The sequence below is a fragment of the Agrilus planipennis genome, unplaced genomic scaffold, assembly GCF_000699045.2.
Source record: "Agrilus planipennis isolate EAB-ADULT unplaced genomic scaffold, Apla_2.0 scaffold2, whole genome shotgun sequence".
Classification (NCBI taxonomy): domain Eukaryota; kingdom Metazoa; phylum Arthropoda; class Insecta; order Coleoptera; family Buprestidae; genus Agrilus; species Agrilus planipennis.
Genome location: NW_020442464.1, coordinates 2,921,541 through 2,938,271, shown reverse-complemented (window position 1 = coordinate 2,938,271; position 16,731 = coordinate 2,921,541). Strand labels below are relative to the sequence as shown.

General features: G+C 33.8%; 2 protein-coding genes across 2 annotated transcripts in view; both read left to right on the top strand.

Moving 5' to 3' along the window:
* Positions 1-12,251, top strand: part of LOC108739589 (putative uncharacterized protein DDB_G0271606) — a 35,940-nt gene extending 23,689 nt beyond the window's left edge. Inside the window, exons 3-6 of the mRNA XM_018473597.1 lie at positions 9,440-9,888; positions 9,951-10,941; positions 11,002-11,512; positions 11,673-12,251. Coding sequence (XP_018329099.1) covers positions 9,440-9,888; positions 9,951-10,941; positions 11,002-11,512; positions 11,673-11,701 — 1,980 coding nt within the window. The 3' untranslated portion in view covers positions 11,702-12,251. The remainder of the gene's footprint in view (positions 1-9,439; positions 9,889-9,950; positions 10,942-11,001; positions 11,513-11,672) is intronic.
* Positions 12,252-12,335: 84 nt separating this feature from the next.
* On the top strand, positions 12,336-15,584 carry LOC108739667 (kallikrein-6-like). Its single transcript, XM_025980929.1, has 7 exons — positions 12,336-13,065; positions 13,170-13,285; positions 13,416-13,519; positions 13,723-13,864; positions 13,998-14,105; positions 15,125-15,247; positions 15,339-15,584. Exons 1-7 carry the CDS (start codon positions 12,990-12,992, stop codon positions 15,489-15,491), a joined length of 822 nt encoding a protein of 273 aa, XP_025836714.1. The 5' UTR covers positions 12,336-12,989; the 3' UTR covers positions 15,492-15,584.
* The last annotated feature ends 1,147 nt before the right edge of the window (positions 15,585-16,731 follow it).

Sequence of the window (16,731 nt, the reverse complement as noted above, 5' to 3'; positions counted from 1 at the left end):
ATGGAAAACTAAAAATGAATTTTCACATTTATATTTCAAGTGTAGTTTGTTCATACGTGTTGCTTAAGCACCACAACCAAATCCCGTAGCTTAGTGAGGGTTATATAGTATAACTTTTTCATTTACCGCCCATGAAAAGGGTTTCCAGTTGCAGATCATTGATATTGGAGTTAAGAAAATATCCCCCCCAAAGGGCAACATATAGAATCCTTAATTGAGTTACGACGCCCGGTTTAAATGTTACTGAAATTCACAGATTTTTCTTGAATGCCTTACATCTACAGGGTTCGAGAATGTTTTAGAATTTTCTAAAAGGTTCGAGAACGTTCTCGAATGATAACTAGTTTTTCCTGAGCGAGGCGAGGGCAATTCGGAATATCGTAGAAGACTCACTGAAGACATTTTTATATAAATAATCATGACCAGATACGTCATGCTGTATCAGTTAACTTCTTATCTTAGTTATAATATATAAAAAATTTAAATTGAAAGTTTAAACAGCGTGTCTAACAGGTATTAATGATCGAGGAACACCTGTCAGCCATTAAATATCTAAACACTTACTGTAGTAATTATCATATCAGCTTATGATTAGCTGATTTTTTTGGAGAAGTGCAGCCATTAAAGTCAATTAGCAAATTAACATCAGCTTAACTAAACCGGTAAAATTTCTAATTTTACGATTAAACCATTTAATAATATCCAATCGATCAACTTGTCCTTTTTAAATATACGCAGGTGTTTATATGTACTACAGTTTCACAACGAAATAATTAAGGAAGAGATTTTATACGTATTTCCACTTTGAGTTGGGGTTTAAAATTAATGGAAAAAATGTACCTTGTATTAAAAAAAAAGGAGCAATAATAGGGGTTGTAGAATTAGTTTATTATGAAAACAATTTACCAACGTTTCGTCCCGTGTGCGGGGGTTTTTCGAGGCTACAAAAATTATTGAGTTACTATAGTTTTTTAATTAAATGAAAACATTAATCGATGTGATTCTACAACCCCTATTTTTGCTCCTTGTTTTTAATTATTGGCTTAGAACAAAATAATTAATGAACATTTCAATTGGGTAAATAAATAATGTCCTTTACAAGAGCGTATGGTGCATTCAGGATAAATGATCGCAATTTCGATCTTGTTGGTCTGTCGAAACCGTCTGCGACGCGCTGATGAGATCCAGCATGATCAAATTCGCGATTATTCGATCGATTACGCGATCGAAATAAATTGCAACTTGTTAGGACCACGCAGAGTTCTGCTGCTGACCGAATAAAGGCGTTCCCGTTTTATTAAATTAATGTTACTTACTTATTCTTTTTTTACATGATTATTAATGCTTTCGCAATAATAATAACAAAAATAAGTTTTCTGAGGGCAGACGGACAGACAAGCAGGCGGTTATTAAGCATGCAGCAAGCCTCAGTTGGGCTGTGTAACTCCTTTATTCATCAGAGCAGAAAATGAGGCGTGGTAAGTAAAAGAGAGAAAAAGGAAATTATAATAACTTGTTTTCATAACACAATAAACAGTTCACTTCAATTTAATTATTACCTTGAAGCGCTCACGTACGAGAAACTGCGCTCTACATTTATCGGTAGTGTAAAAAAAAGTACCTACATTTTAGGTTCACGTACGATTATTATTTGTTTACGTAAATCATAAGTTTCTACTGACCTGACGTGCCAATTTCTATTAAGAAACTCTTCTTTCTTCTAAATTCATAACATATTATTAACATTTCTTAAAACATGATTCAAGTTTTTATTCCGTGAATGAATTATCGTTTTATATTACCAAATTCTTATTACCTAGATACCATTCAAATTGGGTGTATTTCAAATATTTGGTACTGCTATTATACAGAATATATGTTCGGAAATACCTTTTATGAATTGACCATTTAGTTTGACCCACATATCCTATTAACTTTTCTTTTTTTCATAAAGAAGTAATTGAACAAAGGATTAAATGCCCTAAATACTCATTAGAATAAGCAATGCTGGGTATATTTTCTTTCAAATGTAATATAAATGACTAACTGTATGTTCTCCAAGGTTAATAAATGATAATAATGAAAAACACATATTGCTACTGTTAGTGTGTAACTAATATTTTTATAGTGACTCATTACATAAGTGAAAGTTGACTGACTAACTACAGTTCTGTTTAAAACCTATACAAAAGCTGGAAACCTGTTACAACCATGTTTATCAAAACTTTAATAACGTATTCATAAAGAAAGGAAAAAAAAAGCCTTTCAGAAATTAAATTAATTATTATTTAATAAAATGCCTTTATAATAAATCTTGACATTTCAGTTATTTATGAATCGATTTTAATTTGTTTTTATAAATAGTTATCATTCATTACAACAGAAATTTTTTCTTATATTTCATTTAGAACAAAAATTCAAAAGAAATTATTGGTATTGTGCATTAAGTAAAATTTTAAGTAGAAAAGTGCAGAAATTTCTACTGCAAAAACATCAGATTAATTAATTCAGTTCTCAAGACTTATGTTTCTAACAAAAGAAGTAATTAGGTTGGGAGAGCAATGTCGCTAGCATGCAAGTCTTTTATTCTCTCGATGTCTCTCTTGTTCATTAGAAAAAGTAACAACAAGAAAAAGAAAACACTGCCAGGAAAATCTCATTATAAACGAAACACGTCTGCATGGTTATGGTAGAACGTGATCTCACGTTGACAACAATCAGAGAAAAACAACGTGACTTCTGATTTGTGTAGATTGAACGCGTTTTCTTATCAGTTCGTGTGTTATCACACAGGTGTTTCTAAGAGGAAAATAGGCAACTAAAACTATTACTAAAAATTACTAATATTTAAATTGCTTATATTTTTATTTCTATAGATAAACACAATACCAATTTTTCGCGAAGTTCTACTACTTTTGAAAAGGACATACATGGAAAAAAATACAAATTAGTTAACCGACGATTTTAATTAAATAAATTGTTGATTGAAATTGCTTCTGATTGTAGGAGCATCGTAGGGTAAAAAATAATCTATATGCCATATTGTGATTTTACATTGCTTTAGGGGAAAATAGTTTCGACTTTAAATATTTGCTNTACTGTTAGTGTGTAACTAATATTTTTATAGTGACTCATTACATAAGTGAAAGTTGACTGACTAACTACAGTTCTGTTTAAAACCTATACAAAAGCTGGAAACCTGTTACAACCATGTTTATCAAAACTTTAATAACGTATTCATAAAGAAAGGAAAAAAGCCTTTCAGAAATTAAATTAATTATTATTTAATAAAATGCCTTTATAATAAATCTTGACATTTCAGTAATTTGTAGACAAAATTGTATTTTCTGCATAAATAGTATTATAAGAAATGTCTGGCAACGACATATCTCCCCCTTTAGTTTTGAAATTAGTTACTTAAACTAAAATTATGAAAAAAGAACTGAGTTTCCCGGGAAAATGTCAGGAAACATTCTGAGGTTTGTAGTTTTAGAGAAATCGGTGTTAATTTAAAGTTAAATAGAATCCTGTAGGATCAGTGGGCTCATAAGACAATCCTATCGTTCTTGTCCTGTGAAGGTATGAATTTATATTTCGAATAAGGAGTGACATTTATTGCTAAGATATTAAACAATGATAATCCGCGAAACAATGGAAGTGGTCTCTCTCACTGACATTTATACGAGAAGTTGATGAGCGACAGAGAATATTTACACGTGAATAAATAATAATACATACATGGTAAGTACATGTTGCTTCTTTACCTTTTCATGTTTTGTGCGTGTGTCTACCTATGCATGTGTGGAAGTGAATTGTAGAAAGTTTTAGAAATCGCGCGAAATTATCTGCTCTTTACTTAAGGTGGTAAGTCGCGCTTGCTTGTGCTATTTAACTAAACGAATGAATTAATGTTCTAAATTATTGTTAGTTAGTAATACGTGACAATACTAAAGCGCCATTTTGGGGTCAACCAAAAAAAATCTTAACGGCAATGTGTCTGTCAGTACAGTCTCCAGTTGGGTACTGCCTATAGTCATCTCTCTCTATTTCAAAATGTATTTATGTGTGATTTTTTGATTTAAGCTGAACTATAATATATCAGCCAATGATCAGGATGCAAAACGGCGTTTGTTAATATTGATCTACTGTCTTAGAAAAATGAAGATTGGAAAAACTTTGGCGGTTGTTGTAAAACAACCAAAATAGCTCAAATCCCAACGCCGAAACACGACACTTTAGTTGTCCGAAGCACTTTTCGGTAACAAGGGACTGAAGTGAACTGAGTCCCTGAAGAAGGTAACCTTGTTACCGAAAAGTGTTTCGGACAACTAAAATGTCGTGTTTTTGGCGTTGGGGTTTGAGCTATTTTGTTTGTTCTATTGTCTGAGAAATACTAATAATGTTACAGTTAAAACCCATGTTTAGATAGAACACGTTTTCCCTAGTTAGAACTAGTTTTTACTAAATTCCTTTGTAAAACTAGAAATACCTAGTCAAAACTAGAATTGATCACTGATATATTTGATTTTCAGGTAAAACTAGTTGTCCCTCCGAGCTTTAGTTAAAACTAGCACTAGAGAAACTAATTTGGGATTGAGAAAGAGATGTAGTTTTAAAAATATTTATTAAAAAGATCTATCGACACAGAGCCATGCACCTATTAAAAATAATAATCTTACACTAAAGGAACATTTTACTGAACATCGACATAAAGTAGTTGTTAAAATGACAATATTAATTAAAAGTAAATAAAATAATCAAACAAGTCAAGAGAACACAACCATTAAATTTAAAAAAGCAACATTGGTTAACCTATAATAAAAAATAATCAAACAACCTTAAAATTTAAAAGGGTTGAGGATCTAGTTGCTATTGCAACCAATCAGAATAAGTTTCGATGAACTTTAACTTCGGTCGGAACAGTTTTAACTGACTTGCTTTGGAAAAAGGCGTTTTCTCTAGTACCAACTAGTTTTAACTGATTAAATTTTGAGTATTAGTAAATTCTAGTTTTAACAAAGACATTTAGTAAAAACTAGTTCTAACTAGGGAAAACGCGTTTATCTAAAAACTGGTTTTAACTGTAATATATATACCATGACGTTTTGAATATCTTTCTACAATAAATTCAGCCCACAATCGTAATTTCGTTTAGGGGTGAGGCATTAAAAATGTACACAGCGACCTTTTCATAACAATATTACACTATGCATAGGTGTATTAATTGTGATAAGTATACATGGATGTAACAGGACTTCGACCTCTGCTCTTTCCAATTATTGCAGAAACTTTTCCACTGCTGTCTCATCTTTGCATTCGCATACAAAGAAAATTACCGCGCCTTATTATTACTGCAACTCCTCCGTTTATTACAACGAAAAAATAAACTTTCACCGGTTCGTGTTTAGATAATAAGCGTGGGTTGATGCCCGACTTATCCCCGACATCTTCTTTGTCTGCTAATCTATCTTCAGTTTTCGTTTTGATATCGCACGTAGCAGTACATCGGTACACGTTAACTGGACCCTGCCATCAACGTCACTTTAATGTAAACAATTTATATACACATTAGCTCATTTTTATCTACAATGTGAAGCACATACTTTTGTGGACAATATTGAATTAGTCATAACCGTTACCAAAACGTTGTCAAACTAAATTAAAAATCATTCAGGATAAATAACAATTGCAATGTCGAATTATTCCTTTTTAGTCTGGATTATCTATTTTCTTTTTCGTTGATATCAAAAGAACGTTATAACATTAACTGGAAAATATTCTAATCGTAGTATATTTTAAGAGATAATTCTTTAAATAAGTGTTCACGATTTTTTTTTTCTTATTAATTTATATTCAATTTCTGATGAAATCTCTAGATAGCCCAGTTCAGTTATAGAACTTAGTGTCCAAAAGGAAAAGATCTGAGACAGAGATCGAATGAGTTATGTTTCTAGGGTCAAAGGATGAGCTTTACAGTCTCCTACACACACACACACATATATACACATATATATATATGCGACCTGAATCCGCACGTGAAGTGCAAAGACCAAAGACCTCTCGCTTTCACCGTTCTTTACAGTTGTGGTTGTTGTTGTTGCTAAAGCCTGATGAAGAGATATGTGTGATGCTTAAATTAAGGCCATGTTAGCCGTTCGTTTAATACTGATTATGAGATGTTATTCCATGAATAAGTTTAATACGCATGGTTTTGGACTGATGCAGTTGATAGCGATTTGTTGCGTATTCTCATTCAGATAACTAATTATTAATTAATAAGGTCTAATGAGAAAACTAATACATAATCAGTTAGTCTTAAAAAAGAAACTCTGATTCACTTTTTTGAACGCTAGTTAGTATGCAATTAATGACAGTATTTATTAAGTTCAGTAAAAGTTAAATGTTTAAAAGTGTTTATCTCTAGCACGATGAGGCGGTTTTGAAGGTCTATGTTTTAGTTACCTTTACTGCCAAAGTGACGATTCATTTAAAAACGAATTTCAATTTATGTTTTAGTGCAATTGCTATCGAATATTTCTAAAGTTTAAAGTCAAAAAGGTCTTTTATAGCGTGACGTTACCCACAAGGAAACCTAAAATATAAATTTCGAAATGTAAATTGTTATTTACTGTAGGTACCTACATAACACAAATAGAGCATACAATCCACTTCAAAAGTTCAACAATTTTCGAAATGTTGCTAGATTATTAGCAAAACACGCTCTATTTATCTACAAACAAATCGTAGCAATTAATGCAGAAATTTCTAATGACCCAACTCTCATTACTTAAAACCAAGACAACGGTCGAATTTGTTAATTTATTAATATACGAAAAAAATGCAATTTTATATTTAACAAAAAACGTTGAATAACTACTTTAATCTCTACGATTAAATAAGACAAATTTCTAATCTTGCTTAAAAGAACAGTTTTTCAATTTTACTAGGGGATTACCATAAAGTTTCAAATCTTGTTGATCAAAAATCTATCGGTTGTTACATACAAAACGTGTCGTGCGATCAGACGCGCTAATTTAGAGACCGATATCGTGAGATTTAATTTAATCTTACGTCAGTATAGAGTAATTAAACTCCTAAATGCAAAGGCTTACTTTTTAATTTAATAAACTCCACTTCGAATCCTTGTTTATTCGTTGATCCACTGAGCGAGGCAGTTGCGAAATAAGTGCATGGATGTTTGTTTATTTCAGACCATGCAATCGTAAATTAAAACCTTCAGATGAGTGCAACGGATTGTTCTTTAATTGAAAATAGCTTTTTTACACGAATCTTGCGTACATTGTACGCCGCCGTACAGACTTTCTAAACTGTGTGCAAGACACTCTGAGATTTCAAAACTGTACACATCGAATACACAGACACGTTTTATGGAATACGAATGAGAAAATGTCAAACGAACGAACACAATTACACTTGCAGTAAAAAAGGAAGGAATTCAGTGAAAAACTTATTTGTTACTACTTGTGACTAAAAAAATTATTCGAGTTAGGAAAGATTTTGAGTTACTTATTATATATATATACATATATGTACATCTATCTATCTATTTATCTAATGAACTAACTTGAACTCATCATTTAATTGTTATATTACGAATAAGGAATATGCCGTAAATAGCTAAAGCATTTCCAGTGGTAATCTTTTGAAATAGAATAAAAATACCTAAAGGCCTCTACAAACTATTCAATAAAATGTAGTGAGCACTAATATTAGATGACGCAAATGGTCGGCGAAACGACTGAAGAAAATCTACAACCATTTTAGCTTAATTCTTACTTAAAATTCACATCACAGAGGGTTTCCGCCTTAACCGCTCATTGATATCTCCAACTACAATACCCAAAAAGTAATAGAAACCTTTGAAAAAAACAATCGCAATTATCATTGTAAGGATAAGTTCGGTGAAAACGTTATTTTTAGAGGCTATAATGTATGCCTTCGAAAAAATTTCTTATTGGGTAAATTAAAATATAACTAAATTTGCAAATGAACAAATTTGTAACAGGCACTAAAAATCACTAAAAACTGTTTAATGATTAAAATGGTCACACTAGCTTTGTTACTTTTGTTAATCTAGCAATAGTTTATAATTCCAAACCTACAATTTTATCTATCTATATATATAAAAATGAATTGCTGTTCGTTAGTCACGCTAAAACTCGATAACGGCTGGACCGATTTGGCTAATTTTGGTCTTGAATTATTTGTGGAAGTCCACGGAAGGTTTAAAAGGTGAACAAATATGAAAGTTGTTAACTATCTTTCAGATTATTTTTATGTAGATTGATAAATCTTAGGTTTTGTCAAATTAAATTTCTGAACGCAACCATAATATTTGACATTTGTCAACTAAGTTTATTTTATACAAAAATTTAGGTCTGTTATATATCGATTGAGGCAGTACGAAGTCTGCCGGGACAGCTAGTAGTCAATAAATCTAATTTATCATAATATACGTATAACTTGCACAATTTCCTCAATTAAAACTGTTCAAAAGATCGTGAATTAAATGCATTCGCTTCTTATATCTACTAGTCTACGATATAATCAATTTATTGTAATATGTAAAATGTAATGTTGCACGTTCAATCTTTCATTAATTAATATTTCCATGCAAAACTTTCACAATTTCTTTTAATAAATCTGCTCGCGGATGATCCATAACGTTTTTGTATTTTATTAAAAAAAAAAAACAAAATGTAAGAGAGAGAGTGGCATTACTTATTTACCTACTTAACGATAAGTAAAAAAGGCGCGAGTACTCATGCGAAATGCAACAAGGAAAATTACGGTAAAAGCGTGAAATACAAAATGATTTTAGCGACTTCTAATAATAATTGAGTGCAGCGACGTACGCGCTCTTTAGACGAAGACTTTGACGGCCCATTTGTCCGATGACGAGGTGAATAACCTCGACTAGCAAGAAAAGGAAGTCGAACATTAAAAGAATACCTTAAAAACTTGACGGTGCTACGGTACCTATAAAACACCTATCAACCGAAGTCTGTTATATAATGATAAAAAGCGAGAAAGACGGATCTATCTGCTATCTAGCTATTTTCCCTCTTTTCTTTTCGTTTCTAAAAACACGTTTACGCAATTACAATTTGCCCGTCTCTCACCAAATTCGGAGAGGGGATGGTAATTGTCTGTAATTAGGATCTAATAATAATAATAAAAACAACCCGTTGATAGCGACAATGCTGTTATAACATTCGTCTCCTCTAATTGAGTAAGATAGGCGACTTTACATAAAAAGATGTTGCAACTTCTTCGATGAGCTATTAAGATAGACTAGAAAGATGTGATAAGAATTAGGTAACCTGATGGAGGAAGAACAGTGAAACGTTTTTCTAAAATGCACTAATGCAACTTGTTATCGTTCCCAATTACACGACTCCTCTTATTTATTTTTTAGGAAGAACCTATCCAACGACAAGCCTCTTCAGACGTTCTTCGCACGGAGGAGAAAGTCAAAGAGGTGCAGGATAATGGCATAGCTCAAGATAACGACGACAACAACGACAATAACAATAACAATAGCAACAACAATGGAAAAGATGATACAAAAGATACCGAGTCTGTTGAAAGCAACGAAAATTCTTCAGAAAACGATTTATCCGATGATTCAGGTCCAGCTAGTCAATTTCCATTCGATATCGATCAAATCATCGAAGCTCTCGTAGAGAAGAATCAGAGATCAAAAATGAACTGTATTGTTGAAAAGAAACGTGCCGAAGAAGTTGTTGACCATCAACCAAAGACCATTAGGTTGCCGTTCGGAGTTAATCTCACTACCGATCCAAGATATGAACATCTTACTGGGGAACGAATGGTCATCATTTGTGAAAGTGGGAAAATCCAAAGGTATAATAATTATAGTTAACAAATATCTTAAATATATGTAATAACATTATCGTTCGACTTAGGCGCATCCCAATTCCACCGCAAGCTCGTCATCAGTTCGAGCCAGAACAAGAAGACGACTCTGATGACTCTGAGGAAACCATAATGATCCAACCAATGGTTATTCCACTTGGCCCGGCCGGTTCATTCCAAACCCACATGCCCCAACAAATGCGTCCCATGATTCGTCCACTTCCAGCTCAAATTCAACCTGAACAGCCACAACAGGTACAACGTCAAGTTCCTCAATTCCAAGTACAACGTCAGATTGAAATCCAAATCCACCCTCAACCACAAGCTCAAATGGTCCAATCGATGCCTGTTCCTCAACAAATCCAAATCATCCCCCTTACCCCAGCTCAAACTCCTCAAATGCATCAAGCTCCTCAAACTCCAGCTCAAGTGATGCAAGTCCCACAACCCATGGAAACTCTCCGACCACCACGACCAGAGCAGCCCGAACCACAACAATACACAGAAACAGTTCTTCCTCCTTATCACGTGATGCAGCAAATTGCTCAACAAATCCTCAATCAAAGGCTTCAATTGGAGGCGCAAAGAGCCCAAGAAGAGAACATGAGGAGATACGCCGCCCAACAAGCAGCAGAGAGAATGGCTCAAGAGGAAGCCCGCAGAGAATCTTTTGTTAGAGAGGAAGAAGCACGAAGAGCCGCTGCCGTCGAAGCCGCAAGAAGGGAAGAAGAAGCACGACGAGCTGCCGTCATGGAAGCCCAAAGAGAAGAAGCCCGTAGAATAGCAATGATGGAAGCAGCTCAGAGAGCCGCTCAAGTGGCCGCAGCACAAGAAGCTGCCCAAAGAGCTGCTCAGGAAGAAGCTCGTAGAATTGCATTTGAACAAGCCCGCGAAGAATCGGCCAGAAGAGCAGCTGCCCATGAAGCTGTGCAGAGAGCTGTCCAAGAAGCTGCCAGAAGAGCCATCGCTCAAGCTGCAGCCCAACGCGCTGTCCAAGAGGCCAACAACAATATTCAACAAGACGATGACGATACCAAAGAGGTAATCTTGTTCTCTCATGATCGTAAAGCTGACTTAATATATTCGTATTCTGTTTCCTAGGATGAATCCCAGCCTTCTTCCGAACAACGAGTACCTGTAAACGCCATCCCTATGATGATGCCGCCGCGAATTCCTTTTCCAGAAGAACTTCTCCGCCAGATCAATAAACTCCAACCCAACCATGAAATGATTGTCCAGATTGCAGAAGAGCCATCTGAATCGGAAGAAACCAGGGAAATCCACGTGATGCCGCAGGAAAATCAACAAGTACCAGACAAGCTCATTCATATCCCGGTTCCCATGATGCCCCAAGAAGTCCACATTCAGCAACTTGAACAGAGCCAGCCACAACAACAGGATCCACGTGAACAACCAAATACACAAGAACAGCAACAACAACAACAACCACAAGAACAACAACAACCACACGCTCAACAACCCCAACTCCCACAGCAACAGCAGCAACCACCCCAGCAGCAGCAGCCAATTCCCCAAGAACAGCAACAAGCTATTGAAATGCAAGAACAGCAAGCCATGCCAAGCTCCGAGGAATCTGAAGTCAGGCCACACTGTAAGTAAAATATTTTTGATTTCATCCCCCATAGATCCTTTTTGACATTTTTTGATAAGAGTACTTTTGTACAAATGGGAACAATCTTTAGAGGATCTATTGAAAACTAAAGTATTCGTTTTCATGATATTTAGTAATATTTTTGTTTAATTTGTTACAGATGTACAGCCACGCTCCGTTTCAGCATAGAGGGCTGACTTTTCTATTCAAGTAACCTTCTCTAAAAAGTTTCGCTAGAGCTTACTTAATAGCAAAAAAATATATATCTATATATAATGTTAAAAAAAAATCTGTTATACAACGTTTCGGTTTAATTCTTTGTTAGGAATGCTTTCAGTATTCTATCTATAAAAAGCTTGACTAATTGATTCCATGTAATAATAACATTCTCTAACATACGTATGTAATATTATATACTATCTACCTATTCTGTAACGTGGATCTTTCAACCTGTAATTAAAGGGATTTAGACATGAGTTTTCTTACGTATATTATTATGTAAATATAGCTGGCACAGTTAAGTTGCTCCGTGTATAGGTACTTCCCCACCCTGTCCGTTTCCTTTTTTTTTTTGTTTTAGAATTAAGTTGCTAAATGTGTAAAAGTTATTGTTTCTTGCTTGTAAAAGTATTTTCGAGTGTAAATAGCTCCCTACGATTAGATGTATCTGGGTATTGTGATAGACGTACGAGAAAAGTATTTTGTAAAATTTATATAAATAAAAACTACCAAATTATTATATACGTGCACTTATTTTATAAATTATATTTACTCAAGTATAAAAGGATTGACAGGTTCGGGAAGTAAAACATATTAGAAAATCTTCAAAAGGTTCTTATAATTAATAGAACTTTTATATCTAATCCTGAGTATCATTCTATTGGATGTGTATTTATTATTATTACTGGTAAGTAAATAAATTTAGAATTGTGCGCTTAGCGAAATTTACACAAAAAAGAACCGATACTTTCTGCGTCTTTTTAAATCTGTAATGCTTACCAAATCTTCAAATTTTTGAAAAAGATATAGTAGAAGCAATTAAGAATGACATGCACCTTTGCTTTCGGTTGTCACTTTTTAAAGTTTATCTGGAATTTCATCTCCATCCCTGACTGTATAGCGAGGCACACAGTTAGAATTAATAGAACATCAGTTAGGCCAATGTTTTCCATCTGTGTAAAATGAATGCGACAAGCCCCGCCTCTCGCGTATTTGGGGGTTCATATCATTCTAAGCTACCTATACATCGTGAACATAAAACCGTATTCAAGATTCGGTTTTTAATGTACTCACTTAGTAATTAAAAATATCAACAGAATTGTTTCAGGAAACAATGTAATAAATTTGACCATTTGATTTCACAATTCTCAATTTTCGTAATAAAATAATAATTCGAGATTACATTAGCGATAGGATAGGATAGTATAAGATTGTTACACTGTAGCAATTAATTTCATACAATATCCAAACTGCTAAAATGTTCAAATGCAAAGCAGCCCTTGAAGTAGTGTTAACAGTATATCTAGTATGTTTAGCAATCGTATTTAGTACCGGTAAGCATACCAAGAAATAATTATTATAATTTTTTGGCCTATTAACTAAATAATTTAGTTTTGCTCAAATAAGTGCACACATTGTTTAAATATATATTAATTAGATGGTGATTTGGAAGACACAACAACACCAGAATGTGTGTCGGTAACCAAAGAATTGTCAATATTTGACACAGTGTTTGGTGGAAAAGATGCAAAAGCAACTGATTTTCCATTTGTGGTAAGCTCTGTTTGCAACTGCTCAACTAGCACGGACAAATACGTAGTAACTTTACAAGATTCTCATAAATTATTTAACAATAAGATATTTTCTGAAACATTATTCTATTAAATGGTTGAATGTGTTTAAGGTTTTCATTTATCGACGTATACTTTACACAAATCGATTTCCAATTTGTGGAGGTACTATTATCAGTGATACATGGGTGTTAACGACTGCTAATTGCCTCATAGGGTATGTAGTAAGTATGCATTACATGATAGAAAAAGTATGATGCGTGATATCCCTACTGCTACTGATTTTATCACGATCATTGACCTAAAAAACGAAATCTAAAAATTGTAATGGCAAAATTTATCTACTAGTCTGTTCAACGACGTGTTACGGAAAAACTTACACTGGTTTGTACTTTTAAATAATTAATTAAATAATTTTAGACGAACTGTCGCTGGTCAGGTAATAGCAGGATCTGTAAAAAGGAATAGTTATAAAATGAAAAATGTAAGAAGAGTCATTATGACCGTTATTCATCCAAACTTTGATCCACTAACAGATTACAGTAATATTGGGTTAGTAAAAGTAAGTCACATCAATCAATTTAATAATCAAACGAAATCACAATCCAATTTAAAATCATAAATTCATGATGCAATGCCACCTAACTTGCTACAAATAAAAAATACGTTTTGTTTTTCTTTTTTCACATGTACAGGTTCGTGCCAACTTTTGTTGGAGTTTACACATACAGCCGGTGAAATTAGCTAAAGAAGGTACAGCCCTTTCATCAAAAGTGTTAGGAAATGTTGTCGTGTGGGGACAGGTAAAATCTTGTATATTCTACGAATCATTATGTGATTGCATACTTAAGATGAAATGAACAGCGTTCTGTAAATTCATAGAAGCTTTCTTCTATACCTTTGTCGTCTTCGTTTAGTTTCTGTAGCGATGTGACCTCCAGTTTGACCGGCGCAAAGTAGAAAAGAACAGCACTAGGCCAGAAAAGAAAGGAGACAACTCTCGGCCAAACTCTTAACCGGTGAGGAGCGTATAATCCGTACAGTACTGCACGGAAAAATTGACCATTTTGTCCACTAGAATTGCATTGCTCAAATGTGCTGTTATTGGTACCATTTACTACTGAAAATATCAACGAGATGTTTATTTATATTTGAAGACATATTAAAGGCTTTAACGCTTGTTTTCGACTCGCACTACTATTCATGATTGAACAAAAGTTTTGGCAGGTACTGTATGAAAAAGTATGTTTAATGAACAAGAGTCGAGGGTATAATGAGCTTTTTCTTCTCTGCCTACGATTATGCCAGCGCGCATCCACGATCCTGGAAGGGGAGCACCGCTAGAGAAAGTAAATGAAGTATATCAATTTTTGTTATCCTAACTTTTGATAACCTAACCTAACTTTTTAACTAATATTATAAATGTCATACATTGTCAGGTGTACAGAAAGGACATTAGAACTTTGGCGAGGACGATTTTTCATGCAAAGCCCGCGAGAACGAAGACATGAACCATTAACTGTTGTGGTTTTGCCGGGTCCTGCTAATGCCGGGTTCACGGTTATCAGGAATCCGGCAAAATCACTGTCCGGTGCATTTCTAGTCGTGATGTAGATACAATAAATTATTATTATAGTGATTATGTCGTAAAATGGTTAGTGATTAACCTCATATGACGTAACTAACTAATAAAACTAGTAAAACAAATTGATTGAGGATTTAGAACCATTTCAGTTACACCTATCTATCTCTTTCTTGTACATTATTACCGAATGTCCTTCTAGATACAATTAACACAATTGCCGCATTTATCTCATTTTAGAGTAGAGGTGGAGACATATCGACTGTTCTTGGACTCGAAGAGGTTTCGATATTAACTGGAAAGGAATGTTCAAACGGTTCAGAAATTATTTGTTCCTTCAACGAAAAGAATGGCCCTTGCGGTGTAAAGTTGACATACATTAATTTATTATATTATTATGTTGTCTGTTTGTAATACGTTTTCAGTAATTATGTCGTATCTATAACCTTTTTAGGAGGATTCGGGATATCCACTTCTAATAGGAAAGGCGTTACAGATTGGAATTGTGTCACACGATCTACAGAAATGCGGCGAAAAAAATACAATTACAAAGTACACCAATGTGGCTCATTTCAGGAAATGGATTAATGAAATTGCCGATGTATAATTAATCATGAAAAAATATTTATGTATTAATTACATCAACGATATTATTAAGTTGATTTATATACATCTGTATAAAATGAAGATAATTATTATAACTACATGCATACATTAACTAAACTTCTTCTTCATTCAATATTGTCTCTTAAATGCTTCGAGAAACAGATGATAAATAAACTAAAAATTTACTTGATTTTACATTGTTTTTTCAACTAAAATTATAACTAATTGACGCTATTCTAAATGGTAAAAAGTAGAACTCGGTATTCCTGATAACCGTTGAGAATGTATTAATGATATACATTAATAACGAACTTTATTTGAATTGGTTGAGTATACGGCATTGTTTTATAGTATAAAAGGAAACGAAAAATAGCTATCACATAATAAATGCGTTAGCAATTAATTCGTTTACTTTATTTTGACATTCGATTAATAAGGGATGATAAAATATATCGAAACTGCGATGCATATTGTTATATACCTTAAGTTTTATAATATTTGTGTAAACAAATCAGTGCACATATACCGTACTGTTAGTCAGGCATGTATCAAAATCTACTTCTTCCGTTATTTTTAAGTGTTTGGATTATCCTGTTTGCTAATTCTGGTAAATATTTTAACTCTGTATTAGTATAATCTACAATAGTTTGAAACAATTGCTGACTGGTTTAAGGATTTGGTCTAATTAATAGAAAAAACACGTTTAAACATATGACGCGTGTACGGACGGAAAGGAATCGATTTGAAAGGATCATTAATGGAGAAAAGGCTGCTATAGAAGAATTTCCTTTTTCGGTAATAATTTAGACATTAAGTAGGTACATTAATTTTACTTATTCGAACACAAAATTCATCTGAATTCTTCATAAAAATATACAAAACAACAATTGACATCATCATCATTTCCCTAAAGCCAGAAAAAAAAAACTTTTGGGTGTTTCATTCCCACCAGCCAGCAATGCTGGTGGGCGAGCAGTCCCTCCGGACTACGCTGGAAGGTAGGGCGGAAGACCCTCTTCAGCCTACTTTCAGGAATCGTGGGAATGGGTGGGTGGTGGTTCGGATGAGAAAGATGAGACGGACGAAATGAAGACAGAAGAGAATGAAAGATTATATGTGGAATATTACTGCCTCAGCATTTGCCTAAATGATCCAAGGAAACTACAGAAAAACTTGGACCAAGGCAGACGGACCCGGAATCGAACCGGCGTCCTCCCGAATGCTAAGCAATGGTCTAGACC